The 20043-nt window shown below is 44.2% G+C and overlaps 1 protein-coding gene across 1 annotated transcript in view; it reads right to left on the bottom strand.

The window, feature by feature from the left end:
• LOC123760677 (polycystin family receptor for egg jelly) overlaps positions 1-20043 on the bottom strand; it is a 467012-nt gene that overhangs the window by 272739 nt on the left and 174230 nt on the right. The window contains 4 exon segments of the mRNA XM_069328534.1: positions 4778-4999; positions 6771-6967; positions 7641-7769; positions 17259-17374. Of these exon segments, the coding sequence (XP_069184635.1) occupies positions 4778-4999; positions 6771-6967; positions 7641-7769; positions 17259-17374 (664 nt within the window).

Below are 20043 nucleotides of genomic sequence, written 5' to 3'. Positions count from 1 at the left end.
CTCCTCTATGGTGAACAGTGGCATCCAAGGGGAAATCAAGGCCCCCATCAGCTCTGAGCTCTGAGCGGATGGTGCCGAGTTACTCCAATGATTCCGCCGGGCTGGTTGATCGGGGGTCAACTCCCGCTACATATATGTCAGATGCATTATAATGTCTCATGTAATGTGTTACATGACATATATTATAATATCTCACGTAATGTGTTGTATGAAAGATAATAATGTCTCGAGTAATGTGTCATATGAAAGATTATAATGTTTCGAGTAATGTGTTACATAAATGATAAATTTTAATGTCTCATGTAACACATACTCCCGTAAAGTGTTATGTGACAGAAACATATAATCATGTAACCATTGCTTTGATCAGCATGACCATTTTTGATCAACTATAAAATACTAGTGATCAGGTGTGTACACTTTTGATCACTCATGAAGTTTTTTGTTGATAATCGTGATTTTTTTTATTTGTGAATATTTTTAATTAGTAATAAACACTTTATTTGTTTTGAACACTATTAATAGATCCTGAACATTTTTCATTGATAGTGAATAATTTTTATATATTCTTAACAGTTTTGATTAGTTGTGAACACATTTGACGGGTTGTGAACATTTTTATTGGTATAAACCTGATCAGTCGTGAACCTTTTGATCAGTTCAACCATTTTTGATCTGTTGACATTTCAATGTTGTGATCACTTTTGATTGGTAGTGAACATTTAGATCAATTGTTAATATTTTTGATAAGTAATGCACACTTAAGACCAAATATATATGTTCATTTGTGAACACATTTGATCAGTTGTGAGGATCATTGATTGACTTTAAACACTGTTGATTAGTAGCGAACACTTTTGATCGGAAGTAAACACTTTTTGATCGGAAGTAAACTCTTTTTGATCGGAAGTGAACACTTTAGATCGCAAGTGAACACTTTCATAGCAAGTAATCACTTTTGATCAGTAGTGAACACTTTTGATCAGTAGTGAACACGTTTGAACAGTAGTGACCACTTTGGATCAGTAGTGAACACTTTTGATCAGTTGAAAACTGTTATGGTGTGTGACACAGACACTAATTAACTTAAAATATTTAATCACAGACCTCATATGTACGTCAATATATTACTCCACATGATCACTAATCATTATTTTCAATGCTCTTTGTCTCGCTAGCATTATTCTCAGTTCTTGTTGGAGAACAGTTGAACGTGAGTTGCACTGTTCTTCCACAAAAGTATTAACTCCAGTATTCTCTGTCGTATGTGGATCATGTCATTTTTGCAAAGTATTATTTTCAATAAAAAAATTACTCGTACTATCAGTTATATGAATGTTACAGAATTCCATTTTGTTTACTTATTTACTCAGAAAATTATGTTGCCATAATGTTAATGCAAAATATTATTAAAACCTGTCAACTCAGAACTATCTCCACGAAAAAAGTCGCATCCTCAACGAGAATATTTCCTGATCAGCTTACATGTGTGTTTCCAATACTTTAGGTGCTCAATGAGAGACATGAGAGAATGGCGGGTTCTTAACTAGATTTGTTAGGCTATGGTTGCAATGATGTGCAGTGTTTGTTAAATTTTCCTTATCCCAGGTCACAGCACCACAGTGGGTATTCTTGAATCGGTAATGACATTTACAACTCTGAGTACGAGCGAAGAAATGCCACTTGTGGTTCATGCGTGCAGATGATGGAGTTACTATCTCCCGAGTGCAGTCATGGAAGCAGCACCTGCATATTTTGTGCTACAGGAGGAGGTTGGTACCAGGGAAAGTCAAGCTCTGCACCTAACTTCCCAAGCTGAGCTGACCTTTCCCTACCACTCCCAGTGATGTCAGAAGGACCCATAGTCCACCCAATCAGGTGTCGAGTTGTGGCACTGCAAACTGCACTGGAAACTGCATTCTGATTGGTGCTCTGTGTGAAGGTCCTTCCTTAACGAAATGTGAGACGTGAGCTCAGTTATCTCGTCCTAGCTCTGACAAAGCATTCTCGTGGAAGGCTGTGTAATTAGCAAAGATGGGCTCCTTGAGTGCCAGAGTCACGTTCTCCTACCAGACAGGTTTACTAACTCCAGAAACTCCATTACTCGTTGTTGACTCCCGCGGTGGAAGAGAGGATTCTTCTAGAATTGGGCTCGCATTCGGCAAGACGGTGGACGTAAACATGTGTGAGTGAATGTCGTGTGAGTATGAACTTTGTCAAATTCTCTGTTTATTCTTATGTTCATTTAGATTATGCAGTTCAGTTTTGGTCGCCGTACTGTAGAATTGTTATAAATTCACTAGAACGCATCCAGTGTAGGATGACAAAGTTAATCCCCCAAATTAGAAACCTGTCATATGAAGAAAGATTGACAGAGCAAAGCAAAGATTAGATTTAGATTTAGATTTTGGATAAATTTAGATTTAGATTTTGGATAAATTTAGATTTAGATTTTGGATAAATTTAGATTTAGATTTTGGATAAATTTAGATTTAGATTTTGGATAAATTTAGATTTAGATTTTGGATAAATTTAGATTTAGGAAAGACTTGGGAAAATACTGGTTTAGTAACAGGGCTGTTGATTTCTGGAACCAATTACCGCGTAACATGATGGAGGTGGGGGTCCCTTGATTGTTTCAAACGTGAGTTGGTCATGTATATGAGTGGGATTTGGTGATTATAAATAGGAGCTGCCTCGTATGGGCCAATAGGCCTTCTGCAGGTATTATTATTCTTATGTTCTTAAATAATTAAATTGTTTTATTGTGTTCGCATTTGACTTACAACGTGGTGCTTAGTGCGACCCAGTGAACATGGTGTTACTCTCGCTTCAGTCTGGTGCAGCCGATCGATGCTGCAACAAGGCTCTTCACAAAATGCTGGTCCACGACCAAGTACATATTTGTGATTATTTTTCCAACATATGTTAGTTTTATGTGCATGCAATTTATTCCTGATAATTTGAGCTCCTGGATTGGCCTTTGAATACGATAGTGACGTTATGTAGCCGTTAGTAGTGCAACGTGCATGAAGTATTAAGGGATGAATGCCTACGATAGGTTGTAGACGTCCTTACACGAGGCGTTCCTTAGAATAAAAACAATTAGTCCTCATCAATGTGTAAGTAATGCTGTGTTTTTATGTTTAATAAATTCGCATGTTAAGAGTTACATTTGGTGTATCAGTGAGTCTTCTCTCCCTCATATATATAAATCTGTCATCCCTATAAAAGGGATATGGGATATCCCCATATTAAACTAACCCCTCAAGACTACCCCTGAAGATTGATGAATTCTGATTCTCTGCTTCACTAGTTTGAGTCAGGCACAACATGTATCAGACATATTTTACTCTAAATTCTGCACTGTTGCCTAAGGCATTTCACCTTGTTCTCACCTAGGTGTGCTTGCGGGGGTTGAGCTTAGGCTCATTGGTCCCGCCTCTCAACCGTCAATCAACTGGTTGATGACCACTGTGGATGGTCAGTCCACCGGTTCAGGCACCGCTGCTCTCCGAGGCGCTCCAAGTAAAGAAATTTCGAACACGTGTGTTTCTTATCCTTTAGCTGCTCATCTTACACGTGTGTTTCTTATCCTTTAGCTGCTCATCTTACACGTGTGCTTCTGATCCTTTAGCTGCTCATCTTACACGTGTGTTTCTGATCCTTTAGCTGCTCATCTTACACGTGTGTTTCAGAAACTTTAACTGCTCAGCTAACACGTGTGTTTCAGATGCTTTAGCTGCTCAGTTTACACGTGTGTTTCAGATACTTTAGCTGCTCAGCTTACGCGTGTGTTTCAGATACTTTAGCTGCTCAGCTTACACGTGTGTTTCAGATACTTTAGCTGCTCAGCTTACGCGTGTGTTTCAGATACTTTAGCTGCTCAGCTTACGCGTGTGTTTCAGATACTTTAGCTGCTCAGCTAACACGTGTGTTTCAGATACTTTAGCTGCTCAGCTAACACGTGTGTTTCAGATACTTTAGCTGCTCAGCTTACGCGTGTGTTTCAGATACTTTAGCTGCTCAGCTTACGCGTGTGTTTCAGATACTTTAGCTGCTCAGCTTACACTTGTGTTTCAGATACTTTAGCTGCTCAGCTTACACTTGTGTTTCAGATACTTTAGCTGCTCAGCTTACACTTGAGTTTCAGATACTTTAGCTGCTCAGCTTTCAGGTGTGTTTGAGATACTTTAGCTGCTCAGCTTTCACGTGTGTTTCAGATACTTTAGCTGCTCTGCTTACATGTGTGTTTCAGATAATTTAGCTGCTGTGCTTACACGTGTGTTTCAGATAATTTAGCTGCTCAGTTTTCACGTGTATTTCTGATACTTTAACTGTTCAGCTTTCAGGTGTGTTTCAGATACTTTTGGTGCTCAGCTTTCACGTGTGTTTCAGATACTTTAGCTGCTCAGCTTACATGAGTGTATTTCAGATACTTTAGGGAATCTGAAAAATTGGGAATCGAACCAACGTTCTGGGTAATCCCAGACGCGCTTATTAAACTACCGATCAGGATTATATAACCTGGGCTGCGCTTGTTGAGGAGGAACCCAGACTGCAGACAAGGTCGTCCTCCTGGGATGAGTTGTTCATAGATACATGACATCTGTGACTTCTTTGTGTATTTGTGGCTCTGGGTAACAATAATATACAAGGCCAGATGACTTTGATACATTAAGATATATTAATCTAAAGATAAATAAAGTGTTTAGTAGTGACGGAGAGCTGAAAATTATCATAAAACTTGAGACAACACGACACACGTCTCTCTTACCTAGTATTGGACGTGAGTTCACAGTTGAGGGAGGCGATGGTGTAGATGGTGTTGACCTTGCTCTTGTAGAACTGTATGGGTGCCTCGAAGCTGGCACTGCCGTCCTCTATAGCGAGGATGGGCGGCCGGCACTTAATGCTTGTGACCAAGGTCATCACTCTGCTCACACACGACCCCAGGTTGTTGAAGGCGTATATGGTCACGTTGAACACATCGTCCCACCTGGGGATGTACGGCTACACTTGCTCACAGAATATGTCCAAGGCAGCAGTGGATATGTATTATATATCCCATAATAATGAACTGAGTTATACATTACATATCCCACAATGAACAGGGACATACAATATATATATCCCACAACCATTACCTCACAACATCATGCAGTTCACAACCATTACCTCACAACATCATGCAGTACACAACAGTTACCTAACACAGTACATGCAGTTCACAAGTAACTAGGAATATCATAAACTCCGACATCTCGGCCAGTTGTTAGAAAGAAAAGATAAGTTACCCATCAAGATATTGTCGACTAACTGAACTAAAGCAACCATTGGGGGTCTTCAGAGAACCTGGGACCCGAACACTGCTGCCCACAAGTGCCTGGGACCCGAACACTGCTGCCCACAAGTGCCTGGGACCCGAACACTGCTGCTCACAAGTGCCTGGGACCCGAACACTGCTGCCCACAAGTGCCTGGGACCCGAACACTGCTGCCCACAAGTGCCTGGGACCCGAACACTGCTGCCCACAAGTGCCTGGGACCCAAACACTGCTGCCCACAAGTGCCTGGGACCCGAACACTGCTGCCCACAAGTGCCTGGGACCCAAACACTGCTGCCCACAAGTGCCTGGGACCCGAACACTGCTGCCCACAAGTGCCTGGGACCCAAACACTGCTGGCCACAAGTGCATCAGATGTTGATGTTCTCTCTTACTAACATTCGGAGAGCTGACGTCATCAGCTCTAACGAGAATCCAACAAAACAAACGACTTTAAAGATTGATGACAGGAAGCACTTACGTGAACGTGTGCGTTGAGGTTGAAGCGCTTGCGTGTACGTGTGGGTTAGGTTGCAGCACTTGCGTGTACGTGTGAGTGAGGTTGAAGCACTTACGTGTATGTGTGGGTGAGGTTGAAGCACTTACGTGAATGTGTGAGTGAGGTTGAAGCACTTACGTGTATGTGTGGGTGAGGTTGAAGCACTTACGTGTATGTGTGGGTGAGGTTGAAGCACTTACGTGTAGGTGTGGGTGAGGTTGAAGCACTTACGTGTATGTGTGTGTGTGTGTGTGTGTGTGTGTGTCTGTGTGTGTGGGTTGAGGTTTAAGCACTTACGTGTATGTGTGTGTGAGTGAGGTTGAAGCAGTTACGTGTAAGTGTGGGTGAGGTTGAAGCACTTACGTGTAGGTGTGTGTGAGTGAGGTTGAAGCACTTACATGTAGGTGTGGGTGAGGTTGAAGCACTTACGTGTAGGTGTGGGTGAAGTTGAAGCACTTACGTGTAGGTGTGGGTGAGGTTAGGTTGAAGCACTTACATGTAGGTGTGGGTGAGGTTGAAGCACTTACATGTAGGTGTGGGTGAGGTTGAAGCACTTACGTGTAGGTGTGGGTGAAGTTGAAGCACTTACGTGTAGGTGTGGGTGAGGTTAGGTTGAAGCACTTACATGTAGGTGTGGGTGAGGTTGAAGCACTTACGTGTAGGTGTGGGTGAAGTTAGGTTGAAGCACTTACGTGTATGTGTGGGTGAGGTTGAAGCACTTACGTGTATGTGTGGGTGAAGTTGAAGCACTTACGTGTAGGTGTGGGTGAGGTTAGGTTGAAGCACTTACGTGTATGTGTGGGTGAGGTTGAAGCACTTACGTGTATGTGTGGGTGAGGTTGAAGCACTTACGTGTAGGTGTGGGTGAAGTTGAAGCACTTACGTGTAGGTGTGGGTGAGGTTGAAGCACTTACGTGTATGTGTGGGTGAGGTTGAAGCACTTACGTGTATGTGTGGGTGAGGTTGAAGGAGACGTCGAGGACGGGGGCGTCGTGGTAGACAGCGCTGCCGTAGCCCGTCTGACATGTGTAACTCTCCCCGTAGGAGTGGACCACCTTGAGGTCTGTGTCGCCCCAGTCCACCACCAGGCAGGTCCCGGCCCCCACGCTCTCGAAGCTCACCTCAAACGTCTTCTCCTCGTTCTGCAACACGTCACATCTCGCTAAATTATTAACTCTTAAGTAATATAAACTCTCACAGTGTTTATCATAACTCTTTCATCCGTCACTAAGTTCACCATAATGATATGTCCGTCACAGTGTTCACCATAGTGATGTGTCCGTCACAGTGTTCACCATAATGATATGTCCGTCACAGTGTTTACTATAGTGATGTGTCCGTCACAGTGTTCACCATAGTGATGTGTTCGTCACAGTGTTCACCATAGTGATGTGTCCGTCACAGTGTTCACCATAATTCTTCACTACACTGTCTGTAGTGTAGAGCTCTCTATACCCAGCATCAGGAGAGAGGGTGTTGGGGAGACACTAGAGGCAGTGCAGAGCGCTCAACACCCAAGGGTCTGTCGATTACACAAAAACCTTTCATGCTTCTCAAACTATTCCTTTCATTTTATCTTTAAGTAAATTCTTATACAGATTGTATTTATTTTTGTGTTATTAATTGTCTGTAAGACGATTATGTTTTAAATTTAAAGAAATACAAGAAAATTTCTTTGAATTATCATCATTCTTATCTTCTAAGAATTATTATGATTTTACATTTTATCTACATTTTTTACAAGTTTATTAATGTTATGAAGTACACAATTTAGTTAAGAATTAATTCACACAAAACTATTGTAATAAATATTACCTTTGGCTTAACATCAGAGTAGTCGTCAATGAGACATTGTCTTATGGTGCCGACGATCTCCACATACAGAAGGTACGGCACTGACTGGAACTTGTTGACGGCGTGTACAGTCATATTCACCACAGTCTCCTGTGTACAAATACTCGCCATTACCCAGTTGATAATGCACTATACACACATGGTAAATATGTCAGAATACTCAAATCCTCTCAAGAGAGGATATACACTTTGTAGAGGGATCTTCACTATATCCTGAATGTTAGCAGAAGAGATCTTATACAAAAAGGTCAACCTGGTGAACTGTTGTATTCCTGTGGTACTGTAGCAGTCATCATGTGTTACTGTAGCAGTCATCATGAGGTACTGTAGCAGTCATCATGTGGTACTGTAGCAGTCATCATGTGTTATTGTAGCAGTCATCATGAGGTACTGTAGCAGTCATCATGTGGTACTGTAGCAGTCATCATGTGTTATTGCAGCAGTCATCATGTGTTACTGTAGCAGTCATCATGTGGTACTGTAGCAGTCATCATGTGTTATTGCAGCAGTCATCATGTGGTACTGTAGCAGTCATCATGTGGTACTGTAGCAGTCATCAATGTGGTACTGTAGCAGTCATCATGTGTTACTGTAGCAGTCATCATGTGGTACTGTAGCAGTCATCAATGTGGTACTGTAGCAGTCATCATGTGTTACTGTAGCAGTCATCAATGTGGTACTGTAGCAGTCACCATGAGGTAACGCAGCAGTCATCATGTGTTACTGTAGCAGTCATCAATGTGGTACTCTAGCAGTCATCATGTGGTAACGCAGCAGTCATCATGTGTTACTGTAGCAGTCATCAAGTGGTAACGCAGCAGTCATCATGTGTTACTGTAGCAGTCATCAATGTGTACTGTAGCAGTCATCAATGTGGTACTGTAGCAGTCATCGTGTGGTAACGCAGCAGTCATCATGTGGTAACGCAGCAGCCATCATGTGTTACTGTAGCAGTCATCAAGTGGTAACGCAGCAGTCATCATGTGTTACTGTAGCAGTCATCAATGTGGTAACGCAGCAGTCATCATGTGTTACTGTAGCAGTCATCAATGTGTACTGTAGCAGTCATCAATGTGGTACTGTAGCAGTCATCGTGTGGTAACGCAGCAGTAATCATGTGTTACTGTAGCAGTTATCATGTGTTACTGTAGCAGTCATCATGTGTTACTGTAGCAGTCATCAAGTGGTAACGCAGCAGTCATCATGTGGTACTGTAGCAGTCATCATGTGGTACTGTAGCAGTCATCATGTGTTACTGTAGCAGTCATCATGTGGTACTGCAGCAGTCATCATGTGGTAACGCAGCAGTCATCATGTGGTACTGCAGCAGTCATCATGTGGTAACGCAGCAGTCATCATGTGTTACTGTAGCAGTCATCATGTGGTAACACAGCAGTCATCATGTGGTAACACAGCAGTCATCATGTGGTAACACAGCAGTCATCATGTGGTAACACAGCAGTCATCATGTGGTAACGCGGCAGTCATCATGTGGTAACACAGCAGTCATCATGTGGTAACACAGCAGTCATCATGTGGTAACACAGCAGTCATCATGTGGTAACACAGCAGTCATCATGTGGTAACGCGGCAGTCATCATGTGGTAACACAGCAGTCATCATGTGGTAACACAGCAGTCATCATGTGGTAACACAGCAGTCATCATGTGGTAACACAGCAATCATCATGTGGTAACACAGCAGTCATCATGTGGTAACACAGCAGTCATCATGTGGTAACACAGCAGTCATCATGTGGTAACACAGCAGTCATCATGTGGTAACGCGGCAGTCATCATGTGGTAACACAGCAGTCATCATGTGGTAACACAGCAGTCATCATGTGGTAACGCAGCAGTCATCATGTGGTAACGCAGCAGTCATCATGTGGTAACGCAGCAGTCATCATGTGGTAACGCAGCAGTCTTCATGTGGTAACGCAGCAGTCTTCATGTGGTAACACAGCAGTCATCATGTAGTAACACAGCAGTCATCATGTGGTAACACAGCAGTCATCATGTGGTAACACAGCAGTCATCATGTGGTAACGCGGCAGTCATCATGTGGTAACACAGCAGTCATCATGTGGTAACACAGCAGTCATCATGTGGTAACGCAGCAGTCATCATGTGGTAACACAGCAGTCATCATGTGGTAACACAGCAGTCATCATGTGGTAACACAGCAGTCATCATGTGGTAACACAGCAGTCATCATGTGGTAACACAGCAGTCATCATGTGGTAACGCAGCAGTCTTCATGTGGTAACACAGCAGTCATCATGTGGTAACACAGCAGTCATCATGTGGTAACACAGCAGTCATCATGTGGTAATGCGGCAGTCATCATGTGGTAACACAGCAGTCATCATGTGGTAACACAGCAGTCATCATGTGGTAACACAGCAGTCATCATGTGGTAACACAGCAGTCATCATGTAGTAACACAGCAGTCATCATGTGGTAACACAGCAGTCATCTTGTGGTAACACAGCAGTCATCATGTGGTAACGCAGCAGTCATCATGTGGTAACGCAGCAGTCATCATGTGGTAACGCAGCAGTCTTCATGTGGTATCGCAGCAGTCTTCATGTGGTAACACAGCAGTCATCATGTGGTAACGCAGCAGTCTTCATGTGGTAACGCAGCAGTCTTCATGTGGTAACACAGCAGTCATCATGTGGTAACACAGCAGTCATCATGTGGTAACACAGTGTGCCTCTGATGTGTTATGATGTGTGCCTCTGGTGTTACTCAACTGATGTGTGGCTCTTGTGTTACTCAACTGATGTGTGCCTCTGGTGTTACTCAACTGATGTGTGGCTCTTGTGTTACTCTACTGATGTGTGCCTCTGGTGTTACTCTACTGATGTGTGCCTCTGGTGTTACTATACTGATGTGTGCCTCTGGTGTTACTCTAATGATGTGTGCCTCTGGTGTTACTCAACTGATGTGTGGCTCTGGTGTTACTCAACTGATGTGTGCCTCTGGTGTTACTCTACTGATGTGTGCCTCTGGTGTTACTCTACTGATGTGTGCCTCTGGTGTTACTCTACTGATGTGTGCCTCTAGTGTTACTCAACTGATGTGTGGCTCTTGTGTTACTCAACTGATGTGTGCCTCTGGTGTTACTCAACTGATGTGTGGCTCTTGTGTTACTCAACTGATGTGTGCCTCTGGTGTTACTCAACTGATGTGTGCCTCTAGTGTTACTCAACTGATGTGTGCCTCTAGTGTTACTCTAATGATGTGTGCCTCTAGTGTTACTCAACTGATGTGTGCCTCTAGTGTTACTCAACTGATGTGTGGCTCTTGTGTTACTCAACTGATGTGTGGCTCTTGTGTTACTCAACTGATGTGTGGCTCTTGTGTTACTCAACTGATGTGTGGCTCTTGTGTTACTCAACTGATGTGTGGCTCTTGTGTTACTCAACTGATGTGTGCCTCTGGTGTTACTCAACTGATGTGTGCCTCTAGTGTTACTCAACTGATGTGTGCCTCTGGTGTTACTCAACTGATGTGTGCCTCTGGTGTTACTCAACTGATGTGTGGCTCTTGTGTTACTCAACTGATGTGTGCCTCTGGTGTTACTCAACTGATGTGTGCCTCTGGTGTTACTCTACTGATGTGTGGCTCTTGTGTTACTCAACTGATGTGTGCCTCTGGTGTTACTCAACTGATGTGTGGCTCTTGTGTTACTCAACTGATGTGTGCCTCTGGTGTTACTCAACTGATGTGTGCCTCTGGTGTTACTCAACTGATGTGTGCCTCTGGTGTTACTCAACTGATGTGTGCCTCTAGTGTTACTCAACTGATGTGTGCCTCTAGTGTTACTCTAATGATGTGTGCCTCTAGTGTTACTCAACTGATGTGTGCCTCTAGTGTTACTCAACTGATGTGTGGCTCTTGTGTTACTCAACTGATGTGTGGCTCTTGTGTTACTCAACTGATGTGTGGCTCTTGTGTTACTCAACTGATGTGTGGCTCTTGTGTTACTCAACTGATGTGTGCCTCTGGTGTTACTCAACTGATGTGTGCCTCTAGTGTTACTCAACTGATGTGTGCCTCTAGTGTTACTCTAATGATGTGTGCCTCTAGTGTTACTCAACTGATGTGTGCCTCTAGTGTTACTTAACTGATGTGTCGCTCTTGTGTTACTCAACTGATGTGTGGCTCTTGTTTTACTCAACTGATGTGTGGCTCTTGTGTTACTCAACTGATGTGTGGCTCTTGTGTTACTCAACTGATGTGTGGCTCTTGTGTTACTCAACTGATGTGTGGCTCTTGTGTTACTCAACTGATGTGTGCCTCTAGTGTTACTCAACTGATGTGTGCCTCTGGTGTTACTCAACTGATGTGTGCCTCTAGTGTTACTCTACTGATGTGTGCCTCTGGTGTTACTCAACTGATGTGTGCCTCTGGTGTTACTCAACTGATGTGTGCCTCTGGTGTTACTCTACTGATGTGTGGCTCTTGTGTTACTCAACTGATGTGTGCCTCTCGTGTTACTCTACTGATGTGTGCCTCTGGTGTTTCTCTACTGATGTGTGCCTCTGGTGTTACTCTACTGATGTGTGCCTCTGGTGTTACTCTACTGATGTGTGCCTCTGGTGTTACTCTACTGATGTGTGCCTCTCGTGTTACTCTACTGATGTGTGCCTCTGGTGTTACTCTACTGATGTGTGGCTCTGGTGTTACTCTACTGATGTGTGCCTCTCGTGTTACATCTCGAGTTATGGCCACGCGTAAGTCTCTCTCTCATATGGATGTTGCCTACCCTTCATCCTACACTGTGTAATAAGTCTTCTTGCTCCAACTCCTATCCTCATCACCTTGCATTTGTCAGGGTTAAAGTCCAGTAGCAATTTCTCAGACCATCGCTGGAGATTGTTTTGGGCGATCCATGTTCCTGGCAACATGGATCACCCAAGAACATTGATGATATACCACCTCAATTTTACCCGAGCAATGTGGAGGTATACACACAGTAATGTGGAGGTATACACACAGTAATGTGGAGGTATACACACAGTAATGTGGAGGTATACACACAACAATGTGGAGGTATACACACAACAATGTGGAGGTATACACACAGCAATGTGGAGGTATACACACAAGACGTATACACACAGCAATGTGGAAGTATACACACAAGACGTATATACACAACAATGTGGAGGTATACACACAACAATGTGGAGGTATACACACAGCAATGTGGAGGTACACACACAATACGTATACACACAGCAATGTGGAAGTATACACACAAGACGTATATACACAACAATGTGGAGGTATACACACAACAATGTGGAGGTATACACACAGCAATGTGGAAGTATACACACAAGACGTATATACACAACAATGTGGAGGTATACACACAACAATGTGGAGGTACACACACAATACGTATACACACAGCAATGTGGAGGTATACACACAAGACGTGTACTCAGGCATCATGAAGTCAGAAAGCTAAGCAAGACATCTTAGAGAGGAATAGCCTGTGGTCTATTCCATCTATTGCGGTCAGCGGAACGTTCCTCATGTGGATAGATTACTACATAGTGCGAACAGCAGAGATATAGCATACAAGGTAGTGACAACAGCAGACATATAACATACAAGGTAGAGACAACAGCAGACCTATAGCATACAAGGTAGAGACAACAGCAGACATATAACATACAAGGTAGTGACAACAGCAGACATATAACATACAAGGTAGTGACAACAGCAGACATATAACATACAAGGTAGTGACAACAGCAGACATATAACATACAAGGTAGTGACAACAGCAGACATATAACATACAAGGTAGTGACAACAGCAGACATATAACATACAAGGTAGTGACAACAGCAGACATATAACATACAAGGTAGTGACAACAGCAGACATATAACATACAAGGTAGTGACAACAGCAGTGATATAACATACAAGGTAGTGACAACAGCAGTGATATAACATACAAGATAGTGACAACAGCAGACATATAACATACAAGGTAGTGACAACAGCAGTGATATAAAATACAAGGTAGTGACAACAGCAGACATATAACATACAAGGTAGTGACAACAGCAGACATATAACATACAAGGTAGTGACAACAGCAGACATATAACATACAAGGTAGTGACAACAGCAGACATATAACATACAAGGTAGTGACAACCGCAGACATATAACATACAAGGTAGTGACAACAGCAGACATATAACATACAAGGTAGTGACAACAGCAGACATATAACATACAAGGTAGTGACAACAGCAGACATATAACATACAAGGTAGTGACAACAGCAGACATATAACATACAAGGTAGTGACAACAGCAGACATATAACATACAAGGTAGTGACAACAGCAGTGATATAAAATACAAGGTAGTGACAACAGCAGACATATAACATACAGGGTAACGATAATTCAGCAAAACTCAATCTAAAATAATCCAGAATTATTATTTTTTTACCTGTAATGCTTATTACATCAACAGCCTGGTGTAACAGCATTATTACATCAACAGCCTGGTGTAACAGCACCATTACATCAACAGCCTGGTGTAACAGCACCATTACATCAACAGCCTGGTGTAACAGCACCATTACATCAACAGTCTGGTGTAACAGCACCATTACATCAACAGCCTGGTGTAACAGCATTATTACATTAACAGCCTGGTGTAACAGCCTCTTTACATCAACAGCCTGGTGTAACAGCACCATTACATCAACAGCCTGGTGTAACAGCACCATTACATCAACAGCCTGGTGTAACAGCATTATTACATTAACAGCCTGGTGTAACAACCTCATTACATCAACAGCCTGGTGTAACAGCCTCATTACATCAACAGCCTGGTGTAACAGCACCATTACATCAACAGCCTGGTGTAACAGCATTATTACATTAACAGTCTGGTGTAACAGCACCATTACATCAACAGCCTGGTGTAACAGCACCATTACATCAACAGCCTGGTGTAACAGCCTCATTACATCAACAGCCTGGTGTAACAGCACCATTACATCAACAGCCTGGTGTAACAGCACCATTACATCAACAGCCTGGTGTAACAGCACCATTACATCAACAGCCTGGTGTAACAGCATTATTACATTAACAGTCTGGTGTAACAGCACCATTACATCAACAGCCTGGCGTAACAGCACCATTACATCAACAGCCTGGTGTAACAGCACCATTACATCAACAGCCTGGTGTAACAGCATTATTACATTAACAGTCTGGTGTAACAGCACCATTACATCAACAGCCTGGTGTAACAGCATTATTACATTAACAGTCTGGTGTAACAGCACCATTACATCAACAGTCTGGTGTAACAGCACCATTACATCAACAGCCTGGTGTAACAGCCTCATTACATCAACAGCCTGGTGTAACAGCACCATTACATCAACAGCCTGGTGTAACAGCACCATTACATCAACAGCCTGGTGTAACAGCCTCATTACATCAACAGCCTGGTGTAAGAGCACCATTACATCAACAGCCTGGTGTAACAGCACCATTACATCAACAGTCTGGTGTAACAGCATTATTACATTAACAGCCTGGTGTAACAGCACCATTACATCAACAGCCTGGTGTAACAGCCTCTTTACATCAACAGCCTGGTGTAACAGCCTCATTACATCAACAGCCTGGTGTAACAGCCTCATTACATCAACAGCCTGGTGTAACAGCCTCATTACATCAACAGCCTGGTGTAACAGCACCATTACATCAACAGCCTGGTGTAACAGCATTATTACATTAACAGCCTGGTGTAACAGCACCATTACATCAACAGCCTGGTGTAACAGCACCATTACATCAACAGCCTGGTGTAACAGCCTCATTACATCAACAGCCTGGTGTAACAGCACCATTACATCAACAGCCTGGTGTAACAGCACCATTACATCAACAGCCTGGTGTAACAGCACCATTACATCAACAGCCTGGTGTAACAGCATTATTACATTAACAGTCTGGTGTAACAGCACCATTACATCAACAGCCTGGCGTAACAGCACCATTACATCAACAGCCTGGTGTAACAGCACCATTACATCAACAGCCTGGTGTAACAGCATTATTACATTAACAGTCTGGTGTAACAGCACCATTACATCAACAGCCTGGTGTAACAGCATTATTACATTAACAGTCTGGTGTAACAGCACCATTACATCAACAGTCTGGTGTAACAGCACCATTACATCAACAGCCTGGTGTAACAGCATTATTACATTAACAGTCTGGTGTAACAGCATTATTACATTAACAGTCTGGTGTAACAGCATTATTACATTAACAGCCTGGTGTAACAGCACCATTACATCAACAGTCTGGTGTAACAGCATTATTACATTAACAGTCTGGTGTAACAGCACCATTACATCAACAGTCTGGTGTAACAGCACCATTACATCAACAGCCTGGTGTAACAGCATTATTACATTAACAGTCTGGTGTAACAGCATTATTACATTAACAGCCTGGTGTAACAGCACCATTACATCAACAGTCTGGTGTAACAGCACCATTACATCAACAGTCTGGTGTAACAGCATTATTACATTAACAGTCTGGTGTAACAGCACCATTACATTAACAGTCTGGTGTAACAGCACCATTACATCAACAGTCTGGTGTAACAGCACCATTACATCAACAGCCTGGTGTAACAGCATTATTACATTAACAGTCTGGTGTAACAGCATTATTACATTAACAGTCTGGTGTAACAGCCACATTACATCAACAGTCTGGTGTAACAGCACCATTACATCAACAGCCTGGTGTAACAGCACCATTACATCAACAGCCTGGTGTAACAGCACCATTACATCAACAGCCTGGTGTAACAGCCTCTTTACATCAACAGCCTGGTGTAACAGCCTCATTACATCAACAGCCTGGTGTAACAGCACCATTACATCAACAGCCTGGTGTAACAGCACCATTACATCAACAGCCTGCTGTAACAGCCTCATTACATCAACAGCCTGGTGTAACAGGTCCATTACATCAACAGCCTGGTGTAACAGCACCATTACATCAACAGCCTGGTGTAACAGCACCATTACATCAACAGCCTGGTGTAACAGCACCATTACATCAACAGCCTGCTGTAACAGCCTCATTACATCAACAGCCTGGTGTAACAGGTCCATTACATCAACAGCCTGGTGTAACAGCACCATTACATCAACAGCCTGGTGTAACAGCACCATTACATCAACAGCCTGGTGTAACAGCATTATTACATCAACAGCCTGGTGTAACAGCCTCTTTACATCAACAGCCTGGTGTAACAGCACCATTACATCAACAGCCTGGTGTAACAGCACCATTACATCAACAGCCTGGTGTAACAGGTCCATTACATCAACAGCCTGGTGTAACAGCACCATTACATCAACAGCCTGGTGTAACAGCATTATTACATCAACAGCCTGGTGTAACAGCCTCATTACATCAACAGCCTGGTGTAACAGCCTCTTTACATCAACAGCCTGGTGTAACAGCCTCTTTACATCAACTTACATAATTGATAAAGTAGCTGTAGGGAAGCAGCGTGGGGTTGAAGGGGTCGAGGGTTTTATACCTGAACATCTCGAGGCCGGAGGTGTCGTTGATCACTATGTACTCATCAACAGTTCCTGCAACATCGTCAACATCACAGTAATCTCTCACTCATCAACTTCATGCAGCAAATACTTATGAAAATTTAGCGACAATTTGTTAAATGTGTTTCAATACCAGCCTATATGTGAACACTGAGTGGACAACATCGCTGGCTCCTTCACTAACCATTCCAGAGTTTTTTATATACATTTTAGATGTTAATTTTGCAGTTTCAGCATTGAAGGGAACACACCTTGCGTCATGAGGGGAACATGTGAAGCAGCTGGGAAGGGAACACACCTTGCGTAATGAGGGGAACATGTGAAGCAGCAGGGAAGGGAACACACCTTGCGTCATGAGGGGAACATGTGAAGCAGCTGGGAAGGGAACACACCTTGCGTAATGAGGGGAACATGTGAAGCAGCAGGGAAGGGAACACACCTTGCGTCATGAGGGGAACATGTGAAGCAGCTGGGAAGGGAACCAACCTTGCGTCATGAGGGGAACATGTGAAGCAGCTGGGAAGGGAACACACCTTGCGTAATGAGGGGAACATGTGAAGCAGCAGGGAAGGGAACACACCTTGCGTCATGAGGGGAACATGTGAAGCAGCTGGGAAGGGAACACACCTTGCGTCATGAGGGGAACATGTGAAGCAGCAGGGAAGGGAACTAACCTTGCGTCATGAGGGGAACATGTGAAGCAACAGGGAAGGGAACTAACCTTGCGTCATGAGGGGAACATGAGAAACAGCAGGGAAGGGAACTAACTTTGCGTCATGAGGGGAACATGTGAAGCAGCTGGGAAGGGAACTAACCTTGCGTCATGAGGGGAACATGTGAAGCAACAGGGAAGGGAACTAACCTTGCGTCATGAGGGAAACATGAGAAACAGCAGGGAAGGGAACTAACTTTGCGTCATGAGGGGAACATGTGAAGCAGCTGGGAAGGGAACACACCTTGCGTCATGAGGGGAACATGTGAAGCAACAGGGAAGGGAACACACCTTGCGTCATGAGGGGAACATGTGAAGCAACAGGGAAGGGAACTAACCTTGCGTCATGAGGGGAACATGAGAAACAGCAGGGAAGGGAACTAACTTTGCGTCATGAGGGGAACATGTGAAGCAGCTGGGAAGGGAACACACCTTGCGTCATGAGGGGAACATGTGAAGCAGCAGGGAAGGGAACACACCTTGCGTCATGAGGGGAACATGTGAAGCAGCTGGGAAGGGAACACACCTTGCGTCATGAGGGGAACATGTGAAGCAGCAGGGAAGGGAACCAACCTTGCGTCATGAGGGGAACATGTGAAGCAGCTAGGAAGGGAACACACTTTGCGTCATGAGGGGAACATGTGAAGCAGCAGGGAAGGGAACACACCTTGCGTCATGAGGGGAACATGTGAAGCAGCAGGGAAGGGAACCAACCTTGCGTCATGAGGGGAACATGTGAAGCAGCTAGGAAGGGAACACACCTTGCGTCATGAAAAGAACATGTGAAGCAGCAGGGAAGGGAACACACCTTGCGTCATGAGGGGAACATGTGAAGCAGCAGGGAAGGGAACACACCTTGCGTTATGAGGGGAACATGTGAAGCAGCTGGGAAGGGAACACACCTTGCATCATGAGGGGAACATGTGAAGCAGCAGGGAAGGGAACCAACCTTGCGTCATGAGGGGAACATGAGAAGCAGCAGGGAAGGGAACCAACCTTGCGTCATGAGGGGAACATGAGAAGCAGCAGGGAAGGGAACACACCTTGCGTCATGAGGGGAACATGTGAAGCAGCAAGGAAGGGAACCAACCTTGCGTCATGAGGGGAACATGTGAAGCAGCTAGGAAGGGAACACACCTTGCGTCATGAGGGGAACATGTGAAGCAGCTGGGAAGGGAACTAACTTTGCGTCATGAGGGGAACATGTAAAGCAGCAGGGAAGGGAACACACCTTGCGTCATGAGGGGAACATGTGAAGCAGCAGGGAAGGGAACACACCTTGCGTCATGAGGGGAACATGTGAAGCAGCAGGGAAGGGAACACACCTTGCGTCATGAGGGGAACATGTGAAGCAGCTGGGAAGGGAACCAACCTTGCGTCATGAGGGGAACATGTGAAGCAGCTGGGAAGGGAACACACCTTGCGTCATGAGGGGAACATGTGAAGCAGCTGGGAAGGGAACACACCTTGCGTGATGAGGGGAACATGTGAAGCAGCTGGGAAGGGAACTAACTTTGCGTCATGAGGGGAACATGTGAAGCAGCTGGGAAGGGAACCAACCTTGCGTCATGAGGGGAACATGAGAAGCAGCTGGGAAGGGAACACACCTTGCGTCATGAGGGGAACATGTGAAGCAGCAGAGAAGGGAACACACCTTGCGTCATGAGGGGAACATGTGAAGCAGCTGGGAAGGGAACTAACTTTGCGTCATGAGGGGAACATGTGAAGCAGCAGAGATGGGAACTAACCTTGCGTCATGAGGGGAACATGTGAAGCAGCAGGGAAGGGAACACACCTTGCGTCATGAGGGGAACATGTGAAGCAGCAGGGAAGGGAACACACCTTGCGTCATGAGGGGAACATGTGAAGCAGCTGGGAAGGGAACCAACCTTGCGTCATGAGGGGAACATGTGAAGCAGCTGGGAAGGGAACACACCTTGCGTCATGAGGGGAACATGTGAAGCAGCAGGGAAGGGAACACACCTTGCGT

Source organism: Procambarus clarkii, chromosome 21, assembly GCF_040958095.1.
Source record: "Procambarus clarkii isolate CNS0578487 chromosome 21, FALCON_Pclarkii_2.0, whole genome shotgun sequence".
Lineage (NCBI taxonomy): Eukaryota > Metazoa > Arthropoda > Malacostraca > Decapoda > Cambaridae > Procambarus > Procambarus clarkii.
Note: the sequence above shows the minus strand (reverse complement) of the source record. Positions and strands in the feature narration are given on the sequence as shown.